General features: G+C 46.1%; 1 protein-coding gene across 2 annotated transcripts in view; it reads left to right on the top strand.

The window, feature by feature from the left end:
• STX8 (syntaxin 8) overlaps positions 1-25,580 on the top strand; it is a 104,513-nt gene extending 78,933 nt beyond the window's left edge. Inside the window, exon 8 of one of the 2 annotated variants that reach the window (XM_037409512.1) lies at positions 24,526-25,580. In XM_037409512.1, coding sequence (XP_037265409.1) covers positions 24,526-24,593 — 68 coding nt within the window. In that variant the 3' untranslated portion in view covers positions 24,594-25,580. Of the gene's footprint in view, positions 1-15,811; positions 15,859-24,525 lie in introns of those variants that run through there. The other variant, XM_037409521.1, reaches the window with a different exon arrangement.
• The last annotated feature ends 274 nt before the right edge of the window (positions 25,581-25,854 follow it).

Below are 25,854 nucleotides of genomic sequence, written 5' to 3'. Positions count from 1 at the left end.
CGTTTGAAGTCCAGACTGAAGGTACTCCCAGGATGTAAGTGGGATGCTTTTAGGCCGTCTTTCACTTCGACTTAATTAAGAAACTCATGGGCTTTGTCTCGAGGGGGCTGGTTAACGTGTGAAGCTCCGGCCCCCCGTGAAGAGGGGCTGAGGCGAGGGGGGAGGGTGGGTTGCGGGTACACACATGCACGCCGCTTTTGTGCCCTGTTGCCAAACTGAAGACAGTAGCGAGTGCGAACCGGGCATTGCCAGAGGTCATCCCTTGTGTGCAGCGATGAACCCGCCTCCCACCACAGAAAGCCTTTCTTAGAGAGCCCGAGCCAGCCAACCTTCCTGCGCTGCCTGCATGGGGAAACAAAAATAATTTGTGGGGGGTAGGAAGGGTTTTGTATGTGTCCTGCAGCATCCTTCGTCAGTCCTAATGGAGCGCCAGAGGTTACACCAAAAAAGAGCAAACGCTGTTTCTTAAGTTGCTGATGCCCTGTGTGTGTATTTACACAGGAGGAATATCGGCTTTGAAATTTCGTGGGTTGGCCAGACCATTAGCTGTTGGAGGGATGGCTTCAGTGCTGGGGGATGCTAATGGCCTTGGAAATCACCTAAAAGCATCGAACCTCCCCAAAGTAACAGGCTTCTTTTCAAGCTGTTGCCGTCAGCGGCCGGTTTGCCCAGAGTGGTTGCAAATAAATGCCGCTGTGCTTTGTAGCCTTCATCATCTTCAGGTCTCTTAATCGTGGTGGTCAATGCTGATTTGATTCCCTATGAGCTGATGGCCGGAGAGGAGGCTTCGCTGCTGGCATGCGCAGGAGCAGTGAGCCGGCGGGGGTCAGGTCTGGCTCTCCCCACCAACAGTCAGCTGCTAAGGGGCAGAAATGAGGAGCAGAACATGCTCACCGGAGGCAGAATATGCAGGACTACTAAATATAAGGGTTTTTTATAAGTCTTTGCACTTTAGTGGCGCTTAACAAGTGTCTAGTAAAGAGTTTCTTCCATTCCAGTTGGAGATGTGTCTCGTGCCGCGTGGTGAACTGGGGCTGCAGGCTCTCCAGCCACCGACTCTCGAGCGTGTGGCGTGGCCATTGATCCCAGCCTGGTGGCCCCAGTGTTTTTGGTGTGAAGGTGGCCTTTGGCCGGTATCTGGAGAAGCCTCATGTCTCTGGATCCAAACTGAAACACTTGAACTTCATCACTTTGTTACATTTCTGTAAGACTGCAAGCGAACCCAAGGAGAAGCCGTGGTGCCAGTTTGGGATGGGAGAGGGAGGTGGTTGGGCTGCCTGGAGATGCGGAGCCCAGACAGTAGATTGTGACGGATATTGGGACCAAAGAACTTGTTACGCACGTTGGAGAGCACCCAGCATGGGCTGTCAGGGCTTGGCAGAGGTGGTTGGGGCTGATGACTTGCCAGCTGTGATTTGGGGGTTATGTACGAGGCGGAATAGGATGGGGATAGCATTCACCTATCAGTTATTTCTGTAAACTTGTTTTAATTCTGCAGCTGAAGAATTCCAGGATTGTGACTATAATTCCGATGTGATACACATCCTGTCAAGTGGTTCCCTTCGTATAGGTGGTAACTGCTTTCTCTTGGCCCCCTCCCCTGTGCTCCAGCATAGCAGGAGCAGGGTGAATTTGTAGCTTATACTGGTATTTGTACCTTCGCCACTCTGCTTTGTCACTCGCTTCTGGTTGCCCATGAGAAAAAACAAGTATGTTATGCAACATGATGCCCTATCATGAAGGTTAGATTTTTAACATAATAGGCATATTTGCATAACTTTCCCAAATCTACCAAGTTCAAGGAATTTGGAACGTATAAACTCTCCAGAACCAAAGAGATTCCCTGCTTTATTGCTTCTCCCTGTGCTTGGTGATTTTATTTAGCGCTGTAAGATTTCCAGCTCCTGCAGGGCTGGGTGGTTTTTTACTACTGCAGTGTTTATAATGTCATTGGGGATCCCAGCAGACAATGTTTTGTATTTAGCTCTAGAGCGTTAGCAAGGCGGCAATACTGCTAAAAAGTTTCGGAAAAGCACGTTATTGGAGCCAAAGTGACTCATTCCTGCTAGAGAAGCAGCAAATGTTTTTCTGGCATTTAAATAAAATGCAAAAATATTAATTTCCCACCTTGGTATTGAATTAAAGACTCAAAAGTGAGGGGAAAAAAGCCCAGTGTTTAGGCCTTCTACAAAAACATTAGCAGTGCCAAATGATTCATACTGAGTATTTCACAGCATGCTTTCAGGGGTATAAACAGTAACATTTCCAATTTCCTGAGATGAGAGGATTTGATTTTTTTCTTGTGAATTTTGCATTCTGTGCTTTCTGATTCAGAAACACTTGTGGGGGGGGAGGGATGTTTTGACAAGGTACTCAAATAGCTTGGGAGCTGGGTAAATGTTTGTTTAAAGTTGATCTTCAGTTTTTGTTCGAACTCCAGGTTCAGATGGGAGATGAGGTGGAGAAGTGGATTTTCAGACTTCATGTTGTACCTCACTTAGCCCTTTGCTGAAATTAAAATTCTTTCATTTCTGCACGTCTTTCCCAGTGTTGCTGCTTCGGCTTTTCTGGTTACTTTGGTAATAACAACATTATTAATATTTCCATTGGACGCATGGCTGCTTTGCCACGTCCTCTATACTACTTCCTACATAATTAAGTGTTTTATGTTTGCTTACCATCACCTTTGGTATTTCAAAGATGCTCATTCCTTTGGTAGCTGAATGCAATTATGTAGATGAATGCAGGGTAAGTTCTGTTCTCCTGTGTGCTTAGCTGTCTGCATTTAAGCATTCATGTCATATTTGTACATGCATATTTTAGCGGTTAATGGTCTATGAGAGAAGCTTTCTTGAAGAGGAGTATCTTGAGTATAGATCAGTCAGCCTTGCCCACTGATGAAAAGCTGTTCCTGTGCTGGGATCCGTCGCTTCTCTGTGACTGGATTTGTTCCAGCCCAGAGTTATCTGCTGAGCTGCCATAATGTGGAGCTGCCCTGAAGGCTGTAGTGTAGCCCATGCAGGAGGACAGTCGTGCTTTTGGTCTTTAAATTCTGCTTGAAATAAAGAGTTGGTGAATTTGGAGGCTTGCTCTGTTGTATGCTGTATAAGCCCTATTGAGATAACAAAGGTTGAATTCTGGCACTTGCTAATTGCATGAAATACTGAATTTTCTCTTGTGATGCCCAGGTAGCTTGCTGCTGTTGCAGAGACCCGTGTTTTATTTTGGCTCCCAGAGGAACCAAACACTAGAGATCATCTTCCAAGGAAGAAAGGGTAGAACTGATTTTCTCTAGCTGCTGAGTAAATGAGAAGGTCAAGGGGTGCTGATGGCTTTTTGGTGGTCATCTTTTGTCCTGCTAATTCTGGCAATAATTAGATGGTTAAGTCATCAGAGAGCATGGAGTTGGAGAGTATTTAGATGTTAAATGGCTTAATAAGCTGAGCTGGTTGTAGCCTGACTGATGTGGTAGTGCCCGAAAGGGAGGTGCGGTGTGTTTGTAGGTAGGCATTCAGGTATTTTTATAGGTTATGACTGAACAAGTTTTACAACGTACGAGCTCCAGTTGTCTGCTTCCTTGCTTAATTTGGCAAGGTTCACAGGAGAGACGAGTGTGAGGTAAGGGGTAGTTTTGGCTGTGTTCTGCTCGGTGGCTGGTGTTAGCGGTGGTCTAGCTCACCTGAGACACCACGTTGGCTCCGTAGCTCCAAGATAGCGAGGGGAACCCCTGATTCCTTTTAAAGCCTTCATTCAGGATTAGTCAAGAACGAAACGGGGTGTCAGGAGGGCGGGAAATGTGTTATTTCTAGGCAGCTTCCCATCTTTGTGGATGCGTGTGGCTGGTTCTGTGTTCCCTGGAGAGTTGGAAGGCGAGTGCTAAAAAAGACCTTATGGCCATACAGGATGAAGGGAGGAACTGGGAGTAATAGCGGAGTGATTGCTGGGAGGATTTGCTCTCATTTGCTGCCAGGCTGGCACTGGCTCCATCCTGTGGTGGTTGACCTGTCTTAGTAACTCCTTAACGTATATATTGTCCTTTGAGGAACAGGGCAGTGCTGTTGTCCCCATCGGAGTACCTGTGGCTTGGCTGTGTTCAGGTCCTCCTGCCTGGAGCATCATCACTGCCATCCTGCTCTCGGACTATCACTGTGCAGCTCTGACTTTGAGGTGCTAGAGGAACTGGAGTTAAGCCGTTGGATTTTGGGGATACAATCCACAATTTGCCATGCTTTGCTCAGATGAGCTGTGAATTGTCTGCCTGTCCTTCCCAGACTGCTCTGCAGAAGCGGCTGCTTGGGTTCTTCTTGGTTCACTGACACAGACGTTCTCTTAATGCCACCTGAGGTCAAGGCATGGATGCAGCAGGCAAGGACAGCCCCTTGTCTCTGCTGTGCTTGCCACAGGCGGAGTCTGAGATCAAAAAACCCTTCCACTGTTGCCTGTAGCCCTCTGTGTGGAGTGGCAGCAGGTCCAGACAAGGGGGTGCTGCAGGTCAGGAGCACGGGGCGGGGGGACAGGTGGGCTGAGGATGACGGGAGAAGCCCTTCCTTGGGGACCTGGTGCTTGTCAACCCTCTGCTGCAGCAGGTCAGCCAGCATCCCATCGGGGTTGGTGAGCTGATGCATTAACAAGTGAAGTTTACCCACAGATGTGCAGAAATGGCTGATGCTCAGGAGGTCGGGGCTTCCCTACTTAGTAGAGCCTGCTGGCAGGCTCCTTTCCTTCTTACTTGAGGAGTAACAAATGAGTAGCTGAGACGCCTTGAGCTGCCCTTTGCAGTGATGGAATACATCTTAGTCACTTGGTAAACCTGACATTTTTCAAGGTGTTTCCCAGGTGCCCCCATCACCGCTGTTAGACCCTTATACTTCCCTTCTTCATAGCTGTCGTACCCCTCTCCGCTTTCTGAGAGGATTAGCCCTTCCATCAGGTTGATCATCTGGTGTTCTGCAGTTTATCTTGGCCTCTTGTGAGATGCCAGGGCGTGAAATAGTCTCTTGTGGCGGAGTTTCCTTTGATCAAACTAGACTGCACTTCAGTAGTCCTCAACTGTCTAACTTCTTGCATAAGAGACTTTCTCCGAGAGATATTTTTGAAGACATCTCTTTGATAAAAATATTTCAGGTAGGAGGGAGAACTCTCAGCACACTCACCTTCTCCAGCATGATGGGGTTACGCCCTTTACTTTATATAGATCAAGAACATAGGGAATTTGTAATTCTGTAGATAATGGAGGGTTGCTGAATAACGCTCTATAGACTCGTGTTAAACTGGGAGTCTTTTAAAAAAGCAAATGTTATAAAGCTGTGTCTGAAGCCTCTGTGGAACAGCCTCTCCTAGAACCTGCCTCTGCCAGCAGTGCCCTTCACAGTGTCATTAGTGGGGAAAAAATAACGATTGCTGCCCATTCACCTGCACTCTGGGCAATTAATTTCCCAAGCTCAGCCCATGTACTCCGGCAGATCATGGCGAAGGACATGCATTGGCATCGCCTGTGTACCACGGGGCCAAGGGGACCCTGCCTGGGGACCTGACGGGCTTACCTGGCTCCTGCAGAAGGCACGGGCTGTTTCCCATTGCTGTTGCAGCAGCTGGCTGTCTTGCCACAAAACTGATTATTTTCTTTCCTCTTTTGGATGGCAAAAGCTACGTTGGATTTATGAAATGCACGCGACAGATAACTGCTGCTGTCTTATTTGCAGACACCCCTCTGCAGTCCCTGGGTGCTGCTGTTGGCAGTGCTGCGCATATACACCCGCAGAGCGATGGCATTATGGTTTTTAACACTTATGTTGATGGTGCCGGTAGCGTCATTGCTTCAAAAATGCTGATGCTTCTCTGAAAAAAAAAAAAAAAAAAAGAGGAGTCATCTGAGTGATGAACTGCTGCCACAACTTTTTTCCCCTGTAAAATTTTAAACATAATCATCCTTTTCTGGGGGAAAGCTAAATGAAAGTTAATTGGGAAAAGAATATTTAATGCTGCCAGAGAAGGTTCTTGATTGTGGTTGATCCTGAAACTGGTAATGAATGTGTGCTATCAGGGCCTGGGGATTTGGTGTATGAATTTCCCAGGGTCTAATCATCTCATAAGGCTGCTGAGTGTGACTCCTTCCCCAGTAATCTACTTAACTCAGTAATTTACCCCTCCTTTTGCCTTGCCAGGAGAAAGAATCTCACAGGTTGTTTGCATGACAAGTAGCTCGGGATTGTCTGAGTCTTTGAAGAAGATGCTGGGAGTTCATTGTAGCAGCTCGAGTTAATGGTTTCCCATGTTCATTGGCAGGCTGGGTGCGGAGCAGAGCTGGAGAACGGTTTTTATGGGGAGTACTATTCTAGGCTGCACCATGTGTTTTGATAGCTAAAACGCTAAGGAAAAAAAAAAGTGTTTTGCCTTCCAAAGGATGTTTCTCTCCACCAAAAGAAATCTCGGGAGAAAATTATGTTTGGTAGTTCTAGTATTATTGGATTTGCAGATAGAAAATGCTGTGCTAATGGCAGCTACTGACTGATGACCAAAGCAGCTAACTGGGAGATGTTTCTTGGCAGCTGATCATACTAAAAATCTCCCCTCAAAGCCATTGAAACCACAGTGGACAATGTTTAAATAAATTAAAAAAAAAAGTTTCGAGCAAGCAACAACTAATCATTGCATCCACGTCTTCATTTTAAAAGAAACTAGGGATGCTCCATCAGAAGTGTTGACTTCTGAATTTTATTAGGGTCCCCTCACACCAAACCTTCATTGTGCTAAAAATAAAAGGATAAGCGTTCCTGCATCTCTGTTTTTAATTGGCCTCCTCCTAAAGCCAGATATTGTGAATAAAGTTCCTGCTTCAAGATAGGCTCCATGATACGTGGTCAGGTTGTGCTAGCTTGCACCCGAAACAGAGGAGACAAAAGGAGACACAGTGTTGGGAGCAAAGGGCTGGGAAGCTCTGGATAAACTGTACGGGGGTTTTATTTAAATTACTGTCATGTTCTGTGGCTTACTTGAAATCAAATACTGCCAAGCATCTTAACTGCAGTCCCAGTGGTTTGCACCTAATACTCATTGCATTAACCATTTGCAGATGACCTTATTTCTGCTGTAATGCTGTGTGTGCAGTCTGGAACTTTTGGAGTGATTGGGGCAGGATTTGATGAAAACTTAAAAAAAAAAAAAAAATTCTCTTAACAGTATTTTAGAGTTGTTCACGCACGGCTCCACCTGATGACACTAGGCAGGGCTTGTGGTGTAGGTTTTTCCCTCATTGGTTTAGAGGTGAGGTGGTCCCAGAGCACTTCACACACACGCAGGACAGCAAGCACTTCTGCAGCAGCATCAGTCTCCTGAAGCCACGCTCTAGTCTCCAGCTCAGGGCTGCCACAAAGTTCGATGCAGATGTTGAGGTTCAGCCTCTTCTTATTAACATTGAGCTAGCTTGTTTTTTCTAGTTTCCAACCTATTTTGGATTTGTTGCTTCTGTTCTTGTGCTGGACAATTCACAGACCCCCCAGCTGGACTCAGACCCCGGCTGGAGCAGCCTCACATCTGGCTGCTGCCCTTGGGCTCCTTAGGAGTAGCTGTGGCTGGATCAGAGGTGGAAAGTCCTTGTTGATTCTCCAGCTGAAGGTGGAGAACACAGGTTTCTACAAGTCTTTGGGGCTTCCCCTCCAGTTCCCACTGGGAATGACCGCATCCGTGCGGAGCCCATCTGACCGCTGGTGAGGCCACAGGGTCCGCTGCTGCCTGTTGGCAGGACCAAGGCTTGGAGAGCCAGGGGCCTCTCCCTGATGTCCCGTGCCTAGATAAGCCAAGCTTTTGTTAGCATAGCATCAAGGTGATTTGTGTTTTCCATGGGGTAAGATAAACATGAAAAATAATTTATCTAATCTTTGTATAAGCTGGATGAAAATAAGAATGAAATAGGTGTTGCAATTATGAAAGTGCATTGAAAGGCCTGTTTGTTTTCTGACTCAGAAAGACGTAGTTGGCTTAAAAGTGTAATTTTAGCAGAATTGTACCACTTGGTTTGAGTTAATGTTTTGCAGACAGCAGAGTCCTCAAAACAATGCGAAATCTAGGGGATAAATGGGGATCTTCCCGATCATCTGTCCAAAGCCAGAGACCACGTGTACTTGGGCTGAAGCTTTCATACCTAACATTTTCTTCTGCACTGCAGAGATCGCTTCTTTTTCCTTTTAGCCCCATCTTTAGATCTAAGAAAAGAAGATGGGGACTGCCCACGCTTGGAGCGAGCAGTACTTTCCCGCGGGGCTGGCTGATCCGTGGCGTTGGCGAAGCCAAAATGCACGGGAGCAGGCAGGCTCGAGCAGTCGGCTCCCGCGAACTCCATCTCCTTATTCTCCTGGCTTTGAAGCAGGGACCTTGTGAAGCCCGGGTGTGGATCTGGATTTCAGCACCGCTGCCAAATTGCCAAAGGACGCCCAGATACTCTTTTGCTCTTTATAGCCCACCTACTATTGGACACGTTTCTCCTTCCCCTGTCTGGTATTGTGGAGGGGTGCGTGTTGCCTGAGTGGGGAACATGGGATGCTTTGCAAAACATTGCCTTTATTCTGTCAACCAACTGACTGCGACTTTCTTAATTGTGGATTCTTTTAGTTAATTAGAAATGTTTGGAAATGCCTCGCACCTCAGCAGGGTTCAGTCCTGCGGGGTGCCAAGTGCTTTGTTCTTCATCCAGCAAAGCACTTAAGCATGTCTTTAAGAACACTTTACAGGCTGAAATAAGCTCATTGATTTCAGGGCACTGAAGGATTGAGCCAATACCAAATTTCTTCCAATGATCCTAACTCAAATAGTAGCATCCAGGAAAGTGTTTCTTGAATGTTAATGCTACCGTAAATAGCAATATCTAAGGCTTCACAACTTGAACCGATCAGAGAAATGTAACAAGGACTGAAACAGCATGTCTGGGGGGAGCAGTGCTTCTGGGGAACAGAGGAAAATTCATGGTTAAAGGTGATTTTCTTTCTCTCCCTCCGTTTTTTTCCTCCCAGTTTTGTAGTAGCAGAGGTTAGCTTTAACCATGGTCATCTTCAGCTAACTTTTAATAAATTAAGAGAAAACTGAAACAGTTTGGAAAAGTATAGAATAAGCAAATACTCCAGAGAGACTTTTAGTGGCAACATGATTAATATGGGACGCTTCTGGTAATACTATCAAAACAGAGCTATTGCAAAAGCATATGGAACGTCCCTGTTGCGGGGCAGGAGCAGGATTCAGACAAATGATCCAGGGCAATTTATATGCCTCTTTGTGGTGTGGGTTTTTTCTCCCCCTAGAAGTGTGAGGGGAATAAACTCTGTAGATTTAACCATGGGATTAGACTTAAGAAAAAAAAATTTGGTAAATCAAGCCACTGCTTTTTGTCCCAAGTATTTTTATCCTTGTTTGTTTAATAACAGACTACATTCCTTACACAGACCTTTTATTTCTTAATTCTATATTTTTTTTTCCCTCCGCGTTGACTCCTCCACCTATCTAGTAATAACCTGAAGGAGCTGAAAAAGGGAAACATTCTCCCACAGGAGAATACAATGCAAAATATATGAAGATGCATTTCTGAAACATCCTGCCTTCTGGTTTTACTGCATTTCTCAGTTACAAACAAAAGCCTCCACTGGTGAGTGAGTGTGGGGAGAGGTTGCTTATAGCCGTACCACGTACTGCGTTGGCTCCCCTGGGTGCAGCCCACTCAGCCCTGCATTGCTCATGTCACCCAGGCCGGTTTTCCCCCTGCACTTTGTTCTGAGAGCAATTCTTTCTTTATTTCCTTTGAAGACGTTTGCTGTGCAGCTGCTGTGGCAGCTTGGAGCTGTCATGTGGGAAGGCAAAAGGAGAGAACTGGAGTTAAGAGCTTATAAACTTCTCAAGTTTTAGGAAGGTACTGAGATGAAATGATATTGTGGTTTTTCCTCCTCCTTTCTCTTTTTTTTTTTTCTTTTTTTAATACAAAATGAGAGGGGACCTCTTGTACTGCACATGCATAAATTGTACAGGTTTGGCTCTGCTCAAGTCAGAAGTTAAAAAATAAAATAAAATAGCCATCCTGACACATGAGACAATGCAGTCTTCCAAAACCAAAATAGTTTTGTGTAGTACACCAGCATATAGGAGTCAAAGATCTGTGTGTGTGGGCTTTAAGAGATGCCTTGCCTTCTTTTTTTGGAGAAGAAACTTCTGTTAACATCTAAATGATTTCAAGAATTCAGCAAGGATTGAATTCCCTACTTCATGGGCATGAAACTTTCACATTGCTACTGAACAATGTTATTTTATCAGCCTCCTGCTCTTCAGACTCCATTTTCCAAAAACTTTTAAAAGTGATTATGCAAGTCAAACCTAATTTCTTATCACAGTTCTGTATTTATTGGCTCAGTTGTTTGCGAGGGATTGTTTCACCCGCCCTGTTTCCCTTGGCATTTTTAGGAGGTTCTTATAGTTGTTAGCAGCTGTACATGGTATTAATAAGTATTTGGTTGCTAGTTTCTGCAGTTTTGTATGCTGATGAGGTTGGATTGCCAAAGGTTGAGCAAGTTTCTAAAAGAAGGATTGTTCTTTGAATTATGAAAACACTATTCTCAACAAAAAACCAGCTATACTTGTGTAAAGAATTTCACGTGCATGCTGATACGCTTCTGCAGAAACTAGGACGAAACATTTTATTTGGCCAAATTAGGATCGGCTTTAAAATTAATGAAGCCTCATCTAAGGATCTTCTTAAATGTTAAAAGAACCAGACTGAAACATGTCAAGGGTTTTTTTACTTTTTTTCGGCATTGTATTAGAGATGATAAGCAGTCACCCACTTCAGCGTTACATTTTTGGGTTGTCCATACCGTGCTGTTCTTCCTGAAGTAGTTTTAGTGGGTTAGTAAATGTCCTTCTCAGAGTAGCACCTCCTGTTTGTGCGAATGAGGAGATCTGGTTTGGTTTCATCTAGAGAGAATCCAGTGTGTGTGCTGCCTGGACAGTTGTGCATCCTTAAAGGTTTTGGAAGACTCAAGATGACAAAGCCCTGAGCAACCTGGTCTGAGTCTGGTCTTAGAATCACAGAATATCTCAAGTTGGAAGGAACCCATAAGGATCACGGAGTCCAGCTCCCTAACCTGACCCTGCTTGGAGCAGTAGATTGCACTAGAACCTGCTTTGGTCCCTTTCCACCTGGTGGTTTTATGATTTATGACTCCATTTGTCTGTCTTCAGGCCCAGAAGAGCATCTCCCTTCTTGTGGTCACCAAGTCTTGCTGGTGGGAGTACTAGATTCACCCAGATTGAATCCATGGAATGAATCATCCAAAAATAAGTGCAGTTTCCTTGCGCAGACCCTCCTGTTTGAGACCCGCTGCAGGTGGGAAAGGGTTCAGAAAAGTACGATTCATCCAAGAGAAGCTGATGCTAAGCAAAGCCTGTTGCTAACTGTGTCCCGCAGAGCAGAGAGCTTACATTGTGTGACAGCAACACGCAGGTCAGGAGACTGTCCAGCCGCAAGCATGATCAAAAAATAGTTGGCTAACAGACAAAAGTTAGGTTCGCTTCCCTCTGGGTCTTCAAAAGTAGAAAAATAACCATCTCCCATCTTCATTAGGCTTGTGTTCAAGTGAAAGCTACAGCTTGTGTTTTTTTGCAATACGTGGGGCATCAGCCTGTGGCTGCTGAGCTGCGTGTAGTTTGTGGAGTGACTCGAGGGCAGCTGCTGCAGCAGAGTTACGATGTGACCAGCAGATCTGTTCAGTGAGGTCACATTGCCCATGGGACTCCCTTAATGTGGAAACCCAGGGCTGGCACCGCTGGGTTGGCTGGGGAGCCGCTCGGTCACCTTGTACAGCCAAACCTCCTGCCGGACAGATCGGTATTTGGGAAACCCTTCTCGTCGTAACCGCTGGGCTGTGGAGCCTGCGCTGGGGCGCTCAGTTATGTCCCTGCTGGCTCCCGGCTGTGTGAAGACTTTGATGTTTGAGGCTGAGGAAGGCTGGTTGCATCCTGCGCTTAGCTGCTCTGCTGTTAGCTGCTAGTTGCACAACCACTTTTACTGGAGAAGCTCCTTGACTTGGCCAAGAACATTAATGGTAAAATCGTGGCTTATGCGGTAGCCTTCTTGTCAGGTACCTGGAGTTATCTCTTCGAGCTCTTCTCCGAGGTCTGCCGCCGATGGAGAGAGACATAATGAGTGAAGCACTGGGGAGAACAGTTCAGACTTTAAGTCTGTGCGGACTAGAAAAACAAAAGGAGTATTAGATGTGTGTAACCAGTTCAGACGTAGTCTGTAATTAATCTTCATCTGTGGCTTTTAAAATCAGCAACAGTCAGAGTATCCCAGATTTGAAAGCCATGTTTGTTCAGATGTAATGGATGGGGAGACAATTTTTTCTGAACTTTGCCCCACCAAGCGTCATCTTCCAGGTAGGCTTATGTCAAGTGAATTGACTGCAGTAGCTCTGCACAGTGTGGCTCTAACCACCACAACGGCACTGTTTTACAGGGTCATCCCAGTAGTTGCATGTTGAAATTTGCCAGTCATTTAATTCTTGACTGTCTTGTACCCATTTTTAAAAAGAAAAAAACCAAATCCATGTTGCTTTGGAGCTGGAGTTTCTCATACTTAAGTCTGTGTAAAGATGATTTATGGTGCTAGTAGGGGCTCCACTGGAAATGCAAGATCTATTTTGAAGTGGATTGAACAGCCCATGCTGAAATGTTTATTGCCGTCTTCAGAATAGAATACATCGGGGTTGATGGGGCCTGTCCAGGAAAGAGAGAGAGTGGTGTGGAGTGGGGCTGGTGGGGTATTTTTAGTATTCCAATAAAAGACAAGGCTTTTAAAGGAAATCACTTATTGCCATTTTGCAATCAAGAATGCAGGAGTGTTCCAGGGACTGCAAGAAATATGCTTCAAGAATGTTGGAGCCATAAGGAACTAATCATTAAATATTCTCTCGTTTCCACCCCCGTTTCTTGCTCTGAGGAAGCCATTTAGAATCTTTGCAATTTGTATGTAAATCTCAACCCTCCTGACCACGCGGTCAAGTATCCAAGGGACTTAGGAGCCAGCATCCCATTTTCAAAAGTTCTTACAATTCCTGTGCAAGCAGGGCACTTTTTAAAATAGAAGACACATGGACCAGACTTCAAGAACACTTAATCTGACCTTAAATGACTTGGTATGAACACTATATGGGTTTTTTTTCTGCTATAACTGTTTCTTCTTGGTCAGTGTATTCCTAGTGAAGTTCTTGCAGGTTCAGATCGACCAGTAAAACTATAGTTTTGTTACTGCAGCTTATTCCACTAGTTTGACTGAGCTGCGATTATTTTTATTCCTTTCTTTTTTTCATGTGTAACTTTAGTTGTTGATGCTTTAAACATTTGAGAAGCGTTCTGTTGCTGTAATATATCCGTCTAACTAGGGAGTAAGTAATCCCAGCATTTGTTCGAGTGAAAAACAAAGGAAGAGGCAAAAGATAATACTTTCTCAAGTGATTTAAGAGCCTAATGGGACACTTTACTGATGCGTCTAAGCAGCGCTAGTGGTTACCTGCTCCCTCTCCCCATGTTCCCATCTTTTTCCTTGTACTGGCACTGGTGTCCTGGTGAGGCAGTTCAGGGAGCTATAATGGTAGAAAACTGACCCTGCCAAAAACAAAGACTGGGGTGTCAGGCTGATGGCAGATGGACGTGGGCAGATGTCCCCTTCTGCGCCAGGCCAGCAGAGCTGTCCTTTCATTTCATTTTATTTTATTTTTTTCGCCCGTTTGTTTTTACTGAAGAAAGTAGTGGAGGAACAACAGTCCCCTGCTGAGATCATCTGTCGTGTCTTCTGCCTTTTCCCTGCTTGCTGCAGGTACTGGCTCCGGGGTGCACTGCTGCCTTGAGGACCTTTTTTTTTTTTTTCTTTTTTTTTTTTTCCTTCCAGGAAAACCACGTTGAGTTTGCCAGCCGGGCTGCAGCGTCTGCGTCTCTGGCTAGAGCAGGGCTGGGGGTGAAGCTGAGCTGGAGAAGGTGCCTGGATGTGCGCGTGCGAGGGGGAGCACCGGCCGCGGGGCACTGCGGGAGGCGAGTGCCCTGTCTGTGGGGTTTAACTCGCCCTGGCCTCAGGCTGGTGTGCATCTCTCCGTGCAGTCAGTGCAGCAGCTGGCTGGTAAACCTCCGACGTTTCCACTGCGGTGAGAAGTCTCTTCAGTGACCTGTGCCTTGTGCTACTGAAGGACCACCTGACAGTAGGTCACTGTTGGATTTTCTTAGGTCGTTGCTTTCTTGCAAGGAAAGCTTTCAGCCTTCGCACCCTTCAGCTCCTGACTGTTCTCTCCACCACAATTCATGAAGATGTAGTCTGTGCCAAACGCTTCTTCTGTTCCTCATTGCTCATCGCCCTCCGTGGCGTGGGGAGGTTGACTTCTGGTAAGCCTAGAGACAGGGATGTCCCGGTTAAACCTGAGCTTTCTCAGCCTTTCCTGCTGATTTTTGCTGAGCTTGTGCCAAAGCAGAAGAGTTTAGGTGACACCTTTGGCTTGGTTGAGCTCACTTGGTGAACCTCATCTGAAAGACAGGGATCTGTAGAACCTTTGTGGTCTTGTTTGGGCTTGTTTTGTTTCCTTTCTTCTGGGAAACCTTTAGTGCACATTGAGGGTTTTGAAACTTTCACAGGTCCCGTTCCAAGTTGTAACACAGTTGTTCAGAAATGCAGCACGTTGCTTGACTGATCTTGTTTCTTGGCATCGCTTATGTAAGGGAAAGGATGCTAGAGAGTTTGGAGAAGGGAAAATTGGAAAGTGTGTGTGCTTATTTAATAAAAAAAAAAGGGGGGGGTGGGGAGTGGGGAATAAGCCACATGCAAAAAAAATCCAGTAACTGTGTCTGCCGATGACCTTTGGGTTTGGAAATAGTTTGATAATAGCAGTGTGGGGACAAGCAAGGAAAGTCTGTGAAGTCACTCTAGAAGAACAAAAGGAAAAAACCATGAGAATCTTTCCAGTTTCTGGCTTGCTGGGAGCTGGGTGATCTGCACAAGCTGGGACATCTGCGCCTGGTGCTGCCCCAGCCCACCTGTCGGAAAAGGATCAGGCAGGGATGAGTAGAGCTTGCCAGGTTTGAGTTGAAGTAAAAGAGGTGGGATGTGGAAGAACACCAAAAGGTGGCTCTCGGGGAGACATGCCGTCTTAAATTGTCAACTTGGCTGGGCATGTGTGCAAAGTCCTGCCCGCATTTACCCCAGCGGAGAGCTAGTTCTCCATCGGGACTTTTCTTTTAGCCTGTCTTTAGCGTTGTTGACAAAGTTAGAAATTGCCGTGGATTTTCTATTTTTTTTTTCTAAATTACTATTGCTCGTTAAATACCTGATCTTTTCTTTGGTATACCAGTGAGTATAAAGGGTCCAATTAACACTGGGGTTTTTGGGGTGGGCAGTAACATGGGTAAACTGTTGCTTCTTACCTCTGCTTTTTGTGCAATGGTGAGTCCAGTAAATGATGTCATTATCGAGTATTTTTGCAGAAAGGTATTGTTCAGGTGCGTGTATAAAGTGCTGTAAAGGTCTTTGGTTCGGTCATTCTCTCTCAGAGGTACATCGATCCATTTCACCTAGGTTGTCCTCTGTGAGCTACCTTCTGCTATTTAAAGCAGATACAAATTTAGCTCAAAGTGTTCCCTTTCCCACAGACTTCTCTGAAAGTTGAAACTTGTGACAGTTCAATTCTTGCTGTGCTCTCGACTTGTCTTCAGATCCATACAGATGTCTTGCCTGTCTCTGAGTTTCACTTCTGGTGGCTCAAAAGGTAAAATTATTTATATTTCTTGATTTCCCTAGGAAACCTTCCTGTCTTTCAACTGCCCTTCTTCTAATCTGGTTCTCAGGTCAATGCAAGAGGTTAATGAATTGCGTAGACTTAGAGATGTACAGTCAAGTGTGTATTTATGCGGCATCTTACACTGTTGGATTGAAACCTTCAAACCACTGCCAAAGGTAGGAGGTTACCTCCACGCAGACCGGCGAAGCATTGGAGATGTTGGAGTGGGAGCACTGGTTGAAGGCTGCAACCAAATTCGTTTGAGCTATTCCTCTGGCTGTTGCGGTTCACGTGAGGTTGGGTTTGCACAGCGTATATCGCTTTTTTGAGAGAATATGGGATTTCTTTGCAATTGCGCTTGGAAGTAGTTCAATATACTATCTGGTGTGCATTTGTAATTTAAAAAATAGATTTAAAAAGAAGCAAATTGAGGTATAACAATAATGGATTAAGAGAAACACTTATCTCACTTCCTTTCATTCAGCCGGGCTGCGCATGTGGTTTGGGACCCAAATGCTCAGGATTATTTGATTGCTGAAGCAATAAATGTTTTGGATGTAAACTCACTCCGTGCTGCTGCTTCTGGGACCGAATCTGACATTTGTTTTCCGATAGTGGTGTTTTTATCTTGCTGTTATTTAGCCACACTTTGTTTGCCAACAGATCATGCTGTCAGTAATGTAAGGGATCTTTATGCCCTGATCAAAGGCTTGTATTAACAAACTCATTTGTGTGCCCAAGAGCAAAGCATAGCTCCAACCTGACATGGCAAAACCCACAAAAAAGCAATTTTTTAATATGTGAAATAATGTTGACTGAGGATTTAGTGTGTATGAACGAAGTCTACACCTTTGACTCGGATAAACCCTTTCTTCAGGTTAATCTAGCATTGCCTGAATAGCTCCAAATGTGGAATAACTCATAAAATAAAGAGTTTTTTCATCTTACATAGGAGTGACCTAGGTTTTTCTTTCTTCCAAATAAGGAATTAATAATGCAATAGTTGTTTCCAAAGAGCTCAGCTTTTTTGAGAAGTGTCTTTTTTTTTTTTTTTTTTTTCTCCTCTAGACCCAGTGAAACACATGGGCGTTTGGAGCCTTTAATAACTGTTCGCAGAGCCTGTTCTTGATTTCCCTGAGAATTGCCAATGATTTTGATGTCAGAGTTGAGAGGTACAATTGTAGTGTTAAATTTCTCAAGTCAGACCAGTTGAAAAGGAAGGTCAAAAGCAATAACGTCCAGGTTCCTCTGGGTGGGTGGGGGCGTAGGATAATGTGCGATCGCAGCGTTTTACACAGACGTATCGCCCAAGAAAAAGTTTGGCTGTCACAAAACTAATAAAGAACAAGCCTCCAGAGAGATGGTTTCAATGATGCAGGTGTAGGAATCGGGGAGTGTATTTACATACAAGCCAGCTTAATAGCGTGGGATTTATGCTAAAGTGGTTCTTAATGCAATACAAATTGAATATCCCATCTCACTCGAAACGAGGAAAATGTTAGAAGGAAAGATATTTTTTTTATAGCTTTTGGGGGAGAAAGTGTTTGGCTTTTTTTAGGGAACATAAAGGACAGCAAGATGGATTTCTTCGGGTGCTTGCCATGTTAAACTAGTGCTTTAGGTATGTGTGTCGGGTTCGGAGCCAGCCTTCCAAGTTGGTTCTCTGCTGCCTTGAAGATCAGGGGTTTGAACAGATTTGGGCAGGGTTTCTGCCATATATCTGGCAACACGGACTTAAAATTAACTTACTGAAAAAGCAGATAAAGTTTGTTGTGTTTTTTTTTAAAACCGTGACATTAAAAAGAAGTCCTTAAAGGAAAGCAGCCATGGCTCTACAGCCTGTTGTTGAAACTCCCATCTTTTCCCTGCTTCTCTCCTACCCTATAAAACAACTATTATGTGTTTATAAGTTAGCGCACGGTGTCATTTATGCAAGAAGACTTATTCATAAACTTCTGGATAGGCAGTTCTGTGGGAATATAACTTTCTTGGCATAAAACAAGCCGCTTTTTCCAGATAATGTAATGCTATACCAGGGCCTTTAAAGTCATAGCATGCTATTTATTATTGGTTTATAATCTATAAAAGACACCGGTGCTGAACCTTCAGCATTACTGAGAATGACACTGTACCCAAATCAGCAGAAAAGGTAGGGAGAACCCCAAACAAAACTCCTGTTCCCAGGAACAGTCGCCGACAAGGTGCTGAAGGATGCTCAGGGCTTGTTGCAGGGCAGCTTTCCCCGTGCCTCCCCTCTGCAGGCAGCAAGCACCGGTGAAATTGCAAGTAGGCACATCTCATTTTTTGGGTGGGATTTGCCAGCTGCAAGTTAGACATTGTTGAAACGGACTTGGATGTAACCTTTCTGGTTTTGAAGTCAGGGCAGATGACTTGGACACCACGCACACGCACAAGCCTTAGAAATTTTTTTTGATGGGCTGAAATTGAAGTAATAAAGATACTTCAATAGCCAGGAACCAGCAAGCAGCCAACGTGTGGCTGTGTTTGCTTGCCAAATATGCTCAATATTCAGAAAGAGCACTGAGCCCACAAAGGCGTACAGCCCACCCAAGGGACAGCCGCTGCCCGAGTCTCCAGGTTTGCAGCTGATGCAGATTTGGGGTGACACATGGGGGTCACGTTGGTCAAGTCCATGTCCAAAAGGCTGTTGCTGCTCCCTAGTTGGGAGGGGCTGCCCTGCTGTCAGAGCAGTTTGCTTTGGACCCAAACAAGAAACCGTGGCTATGCACCCCCATGAAAAGGAGACGTCATTCATTAGCATATGCTCATTATTTACTTACCCTATTTATAAGGACCATCGGATACTCAGTGCACTAATCATAGCAGCAAGGACTGGAAGAGATTTCCTTGCTCATTGAGTCCAGACCTCAGCTATCACAGACAGATCCCCTCTGCACTTGCTTTCAAAAACCCTCCTAGTATTCTTTGAAAGCTTTTAGGATGTTCTCCCTAGTGACTAGGTATTTCCAGTGGCAGCCCAAGCTGGGCTGATGCTCAGAGGCAGCAGGGGATGATGGTATCTTGATGTGGCCGTGTTGTGTCTGTTACTGACGGGTTTGGGGTTGAGCAAAGAAGCGGACCTGGTGTTCAACTGGAAGATGCCTCCAAGGCAGAAGAACAGATCAGTGTTGCCACTGGAGACCTTTAACGAGACCTGTGAAACCCTGGGTGCATCAGCCGCTACCTGCTCTTTGCCATCCCTACCTTCAGCTGGATGCTGGTGTGAGTGTGGGCATCGCTCTTGAATTTCAGGGTTGTGGCTGGAGCACGTTGGGGATGCCCTGGTGTGCTGGGCAGCCGTGTGAAGCAGCATCAAGCACCTGTTCCACATGCACAGCAGTGCCTGGCTGCCAGGGGGCTGCAAGAGAAGAGCTGAAGTGTTGCTGACGTTACTTGTGCTGTTAAACAAGGGTATCCTCAGTCCCTAGCATCTACCTTGCCAGTGTGTGTTTAAATGTGTAAAAATGATCCCAGGATCTTGTTACTGGAGCAGGGGATGCCAAGGAGGAAGGTGCAACTGTCTCCTCTGCAGGGGCTGCCCGGTGTGAAGTTGTAATGCGAGACACCGTGTAGAAACCTGCGTGCTCTAATTGATAACACATTACATCTCGATGGCTAGCACTCTGTGGCTAGGGAGTGATTTTAATGGTAAATCAATAGTCTGATAGAAGCAGACCAGAAATCTTTTGACACTTATTCAAGAGGGACTTGTCAAAACACGATGTATTTATGACCGAGTTCCTGCCTGCCTGTTCAAAGGCACTTGAGCCCCTGCCAGATCCTAAACACGCTCAGATTCCCAGGAGTTATATTCAGCACAATAAGTGGATATTTCACTGTAAATATTGCCTTGTCAGAAAGCTGGCATAAGCACCCAGTTGACAAGCAACAATTGGCTGCTTTGTGTGGGTGCTGCGAGGGCTCGTCTCTCCACCGGCGGCAGAGCTTGTGAGCAGCGATTTCTGCTGGGCTCCAGCCGTTGTGAGCATTAGGAATTAAAAATGCTCTAAAGAAAACTGTGGATTGTTGAGTCTCAGCTGCCTCCATCTGAACAGTCAGCAGAAGGAACTGGAAAGTCTCGATGATTAATCACAAACACAAAAGCCGGCTGCTGGCTGACGGTAGGTATCCGCTTTTCTCCGAAGAAACCAATTCATCAGCGTTATTTGTGATTCATAACACTTATTTGAGGCAAAATAGGCTTATTTAGGACATGGCACCCTGCGCTTCCATCAAGTTACAGACCAGAAATTTTAATTATTCTCTCACAGCTCTGTAGCACGGCCAGGATTTCGGCAGCACAGTGCAGGCTGTAACACACGTGCAGCACCTATAGCACAGGCTCCGTACCGGGAGGAGAGGGATGCTCTCGAGGCAGGGCTGTGCTGTGTCCCTGGTTTGCACGGTGCTCAGCGTGGTGCAGCTCCAAGCTGCATCTAGGGTCTCTGTGATGGGAAGCAGCAAAGGGTGGGACGAAGAGAGGGAAATGAAATGATTTATTGAACTCGTCATCTGTGTCACTGGTGTTTGTCATCGCTGAGGATGGCTGGCCTTGCACCAGAGAGCACGGGCTTCAAGTGGGGTCTTACTTCTAACAAGAACTTACACTGTTGAGTTACAGAGTCCCTCCCAGGCAAGGGTAGTTGCAATCTGGGTGAAGAGGCACAAAGGAGTAAGAGTCCTCAGCCATCACCTGCATTTACACAGACCATTAACCCCCTGGAAACTGAGGTGCAAACTGGGAGTGGAGAATCATTTTCTAGATGCCCAGACCCCTCCAGGCAGACTCAGACCTAGAGGAATTATTTGCATTTCCATGTGAACACCAGCTGGGAAGTTGTTCGCTTAGGAGTAAATCGGGGATGGTGAGAAGGGTGTTTGTGATGAACCCCAAACCAGTGACCTTCAAAGGCGGTAAATACTGGGGAGAGGGAATAGATTTGGGATGTGGGGAGAGGCTGCCCGAGGTGACCCCAGGGGGATGGAGTGTGGTGTGAACCTGGGACCCTCTGGTCTTACAGCTGGGCAGGTAGCAGGGGAGAGAAGCTAACGAGCAGTCGTAACCTGGAGATAAATTACGTATACTGTAACCTTTTCTTTCCGTCTTCTATCCAAAAATTTGATCTTAACTTTTTTTGGAGAAGGCTTTGCTAGGTTTGCAGTATTGAACCCCGCTGCTGCCAGGGGGTCGGGATGAGAGGGACGTGCAGGGACGCGGCTGATCTCAGCACGAAGGTTAAAACCTGGCGGAGCAGCAGGAGCCCCCACGTCCTCGGGCACACCGTGCCCTGAAACTCGGCATCACCCTCTGCGTTCCTGCCCTGCTGCTCCGGGCTGGGGCTGCAGCGCTGTCTCATACTGTAGCAGATGGAGCTTTAAGAGCATTGCACTTTCTCCAACCTGCCTTAACTAATTGCTCTGTAATTGCACATAGACTTCTGCTCTCACTTCCTACCTTTCCCCAAGAAACGCATTTAAAATTTGTATTCCTGTCACTGTTTTCTGTAGCGCAGGAATCTTTTGGTTTTTTTCTTCTCTGACTCCTGTTTACTTTGTTAGTGGCTTTGATTCCTGAACTTCTCTTTGAAGAGTTCTTGTTGAGGGGAATATTTATATTTCATAGGACTTGAGCAAAAAAAGGCGAAGCAGGCAGGGAATCTAGAATGCATAATTACTGTCAGATCCTATTCATAGTTTTTGTTAGGAAAGCATGTTGCACTCTGTGAAACACCCAGGTTTAAAAGCTTCAGATCCTTCTAATCTGCTGTTTTGTAGTATAGAGGAGAAGAAAAATGTGCGTAACATCTGGTCTCTATCATGCAAGAGGTACTTTGAAATTTGTGTGCTATTGCCAATTTATGTTGTCCTATTCTTTTTGTGCATATCACACGGATCAGATAAGCCTTTAGTACTGGCAGACTGCTGATTTATATTGCACCAGCACGTGCCATCTCTGCTTCTCTGTCTCTCGCATGGGGAGTAAGTACTTGACCGCTGCTTTTGGAAACAGAAAAGTGACTCCAGGTTTTTGATACCAGTCTCTTTCAGGGAGTAAAACGAAGTTTACTTCATTTTGCTATCCCACTCCTGTTGCCCTGAATGTCCTCTGAAGTTTTCTGTTCGTTCTACTATTGCCCATTAGCAATGCTTTATTAGCCCCCCGCCTTCCACTGTTCCTGCTGGGTAATAATTGTGGGTTTATGTGCAGTTTTTCTTGGGAGTTGTCAAAGAATAATTACGCGCCATTAAGTCCACTTTGTATCATTACTAATTCACACCTATAGAGTATTTTCCAAGCAACTGATCTTGGTTGTCTCTTAATTGCTGAAGTCCATAAACTCTGTTACACTGAAACTGTGCTAAGGATTTGCACCCTCTAAAACTTTTCCCTCCAGTGCGAAACATAACAGAATCTGAACGCGGCAGCTTTATCAGATCATATTTCTTCCCAATTTAAGCAAATTATTTGCTTCTGGCTCTGCTGAAAACTGAAAAATGTATATTAGGATGTAAAAAGTGCTATGTAGAAAGACAGTAAAAGTGTCGATCGTGTTCCCAGTGGATTAACCTAGCAGTCTGTGTTGCTGGATGACGTTGAGTGGTTGGCTGAGGTGGAAGACTGAACAATTTCCCTCTCTCACCTGTGCTGGTGGGTCAGAGCAAATAGCCTGTTGCAAGTAGCAAGTACGGTCTGAGATCTGCCTGGGTCAAATATGCTTGACAGTCGCTGAACTGGGATGAGGATCTGGAGCTAGACTAGGCTCTGCGGCAGCCCAGCAGTGGGAGCATCCCCTGGGATGCTTCCCGAAGGACTTGTCTGGTGAGGGAGCTGGCAGTGGTGAGTGCTGCTGGGACAGACCTGGGGTCCTGGGTGCCCAGCACAGTCCCTGTGCATTCCGGCCTCAGACCAAACCCAAGCCCTTGCTGGGGCTGGAAAGGGAGCAGCAAGATGCATTTTTACTCGTTTACTCCATGTTTAATGTGATTAGTAAGCAGTTTCACCCAGGTATAACCTGACATTTAGTGTCCTGTAAACAAAATCACCCCAAATCATCCTGCCCCAAAGGATGCAGTAAGTATAAACCGTTCAGCTACAGCACTTGTCCCTGCCTAGCCCAAGAGCTCGTCCCCACAGCCCACCGTGGCGCCGGGTCCTGCCGCAGTCCTTGGGCATCCCGAGGAGGGTGTGTGGAGCTGCTGCCATCTCTGCCGCCAGCTGTTTCTGCAAGGAGAAGGTTTGACATGCGAGACCTGCTTGAGCCAGTGCAGCAAAACGCTGCTCAGGCTCCCTTCAGATAACAAATGGTTTCAACCGAGCATAGAAGAAAAAAAAGTACTGTTGGTGGCAACTCTTATTTCCCTGGAAAAAAAATCCTGGACCCCTGGCAGAGAAACAGTTTCTACACAGAAAACATGACACTATTTACAAAAAGCGATGTCTAATATCCTTTTCCAGCTTGGAAAGAGGAGCTTATTTTAATACATCCTTTTTTAATTGCCATGAGCTGGACTTGTAAATATTGTAAGTGGTTGAGTAATAGTCATCTGTGAGCGGACCAAATGAAGGGACATTTTTTCCGCACTTGGAGCACTAACATACTCCCACAGCTCGGACAGGGGGACAGCACGGAGCAGATACTAAATGAAAACAAAAGCCTCCTAATTAAAAGATCGTGTAACCCCAGGGGATGCCTGTGTTCGTGATGCTGGTGCCCAAAGCGTGCAGTGGTGCTGCCGGCTGTGCGGGGAGTTCATGCGTTGGGGCTGCTTAGGGAGGTGATGGGGTAGACCACAGGGATCCAGTCCATTTTCAGCAAAACATTTCTTCCTCTCCTCTAAGAAAGGGGAGAGAAAGGGGAGGGTTTCCCCTAAGAAAGGGGGAATGAAGGAGAATTAGCTTCTTCTATCAAGCGCCTGACAGCTGTGTCATCTTGTTGCTATTGTTCAGTCGAGGGGGAGAAGGTCTGCTTTGCTAGTTTTCTGGATCAGCCTTCAAAACAATCCGTAACTTACATTTTTTTCACACTGTCCTTCTTCAGAGCACCACGGTGTGCCCAAACTAAAAAATAGCGGTGAAGTTTTGTAAGATCATGTTAGTTGTTGACTTCTGCATAGCAGTGGGTGAGGGTTTGGGGTGGGACGGGGCACCCGCCAGCCGTGAGCAGCACAGATGGGCAGAGCGCTGTGGGCCTGTCTTTAATGCTGGCTGATCTCCCTTTTCCCAGGTCGGGTGTCTACCTGAAAGCCCTGCTTTTGCTCTGCAAATAGTTTTGTCTGAAAGCAGGAGTAGTTTGTATTGGAAACAATTTTCTGATGCAATTTGGATTTCCTCCTAAATAATCCCTTGCCCCAGCGGGATGGTGTGGGATTCTAGAAAAGCTTAACTGGCCTTGCCATCAGTTAAGCATATCCCTTAATCTTTGCAAGGCAGATGTTTAAGTAGGAAGATACCCTGCAGGCACTGTTAAAAAAAATAATAATTTTGAAGGGTCGGGAAGAGAAAGAACTACCCTACGAACATGGGGGTTGAGTCCATGCGTCTGTTCAGGTCACGGACATGCAGGGATCTGGTGAGGGGTTTGCACTGGGTGAGCAGGGGGGGAAATCAGTCTCAGCTGGGAGGAGGAGCAGGACTCAGAGGAAGAGTTTAATTGCAAAAAAGCAATTGTAAAAGATGAAGGCAGCAACCTTGACGTTGTTTCATCCTTTCCAGGAATGCTGGTGGTGATTGTGCTGCTGCTGATTGCGATTGCCGTGGTCGCTGTCTGGCCGACGCAGTAATGCAGATACGGGGCCGTCGGAGCTGCTGCTCAACAGCTGAGCGCGGAGGACTCCAGAGAAGAGACCAATTTTGTGCAAAGACCTTCTGTGTTTTAAATAAACTCCACAGTATCAGAATGAAGCTGTGTCCGACAGACATCCGTTCTTCCTTCGGCGCCCAGCTGAAGAGCACTGCGTGATTTGGAGGGTTTGAACTTGAAAAGGACTCTTTTCCCACCTTCGTTTGGCACTGGCGAGGCTGCAGCTGGTGGCACAATAGATGCACTTCTCCGTGCATCTGCGTCTGAGCTCGCGCTGGTGCCTGCCCGGCCCGCTGCCGCCTCTGCTGCGCGGCCGCTCATCCCGAGGGCTTTCATCGATGAAAATAAAGGTGGGCTCTGGGCGTACGGTGGCGGCATTCCTCTGCTTTCTGATACCTTCGGAATAGAAAATGCTTGCATTTTTCAAGGAATAGATGTGTTGGGGAATGACTGCACCTGGACTCTTGCAGGGTGGGAGGCGAGAGCATGCGGAGCCCTGTGGCGAGGCGCAGGACCCCCACGAGCTGCACAGAAACGCTGGCGAGTGAGTCAGTCCTCAGCCCCTGGAGGGGAGTTACCGGTGTTGATCTCCACAGATAGAAATGTAAACAGCAGCGGGTCTCAAACCAGGTGTGTAGGAGTGGAAAGCCTTGCCCAACATGTGCTCATGAGGAAGGCGTGCTCTCCGCGTGCTCTGCCGTGCTCTGCCAGGCTGACCGCAGGAGATGCGCTGGCATTAACGTACTCAGCTCGGTGACTGAGGTCTGCCTCTTTTCTTTTATAACTTTTCACACGCTGTTAAAACTGAGAGGAAGGATTACCTATGTAAAAACTAAGGAAAAAGAAGTATTGAATGTTTGCTTCTGGCCAAGAAAATCATTATTTTGTTACACGTGCCAGTTTGATTTCAGAATTGATAGAGCAAGCAATAAATATTGAATAAAAGCTGATCCATTTATATACAATATATCTGCTTGGGTTTGTATTGTTTCCTACCATCTTCTGTGATGCATGAACAACTTCTCCAGCATTTCCATTTCCTAAGAGCTGATTTGAAGAAGGAAAGAAACAGTTCTCGTCAGACTTCATGTGTATCATGACATACGTTTCCTGGCGGATCCGTAAGCCTTGCCAGCCCTGGGCTGGTCCTCACCTGGGGTGGTGGAGTATCTCCTTTCACAGCTCTCAACTGGCTCTTGGCACTCGTTTCCCTCTCCCCACCTTCCACCTGCACAGCTGAG

This window comes from Falco rusticolus, chromosome 1 (genome assembly GCF_015220075.1).
Source record: "Falco rusticolus isolate bFalRus1 chromosome 1, bFalRus1.pri, whole genome shotgun sequence".
NCBI lineage: Eukaryota > Metazoa > Chordata > Aves > Falconiformes > Falconidae > Falco > Falco rusticolus.
The sequence above is the reverse complement of the archived record's forward strand: the minus strand, read 5'-3'. Positions and strand labels throughout refer to the sequence as shown.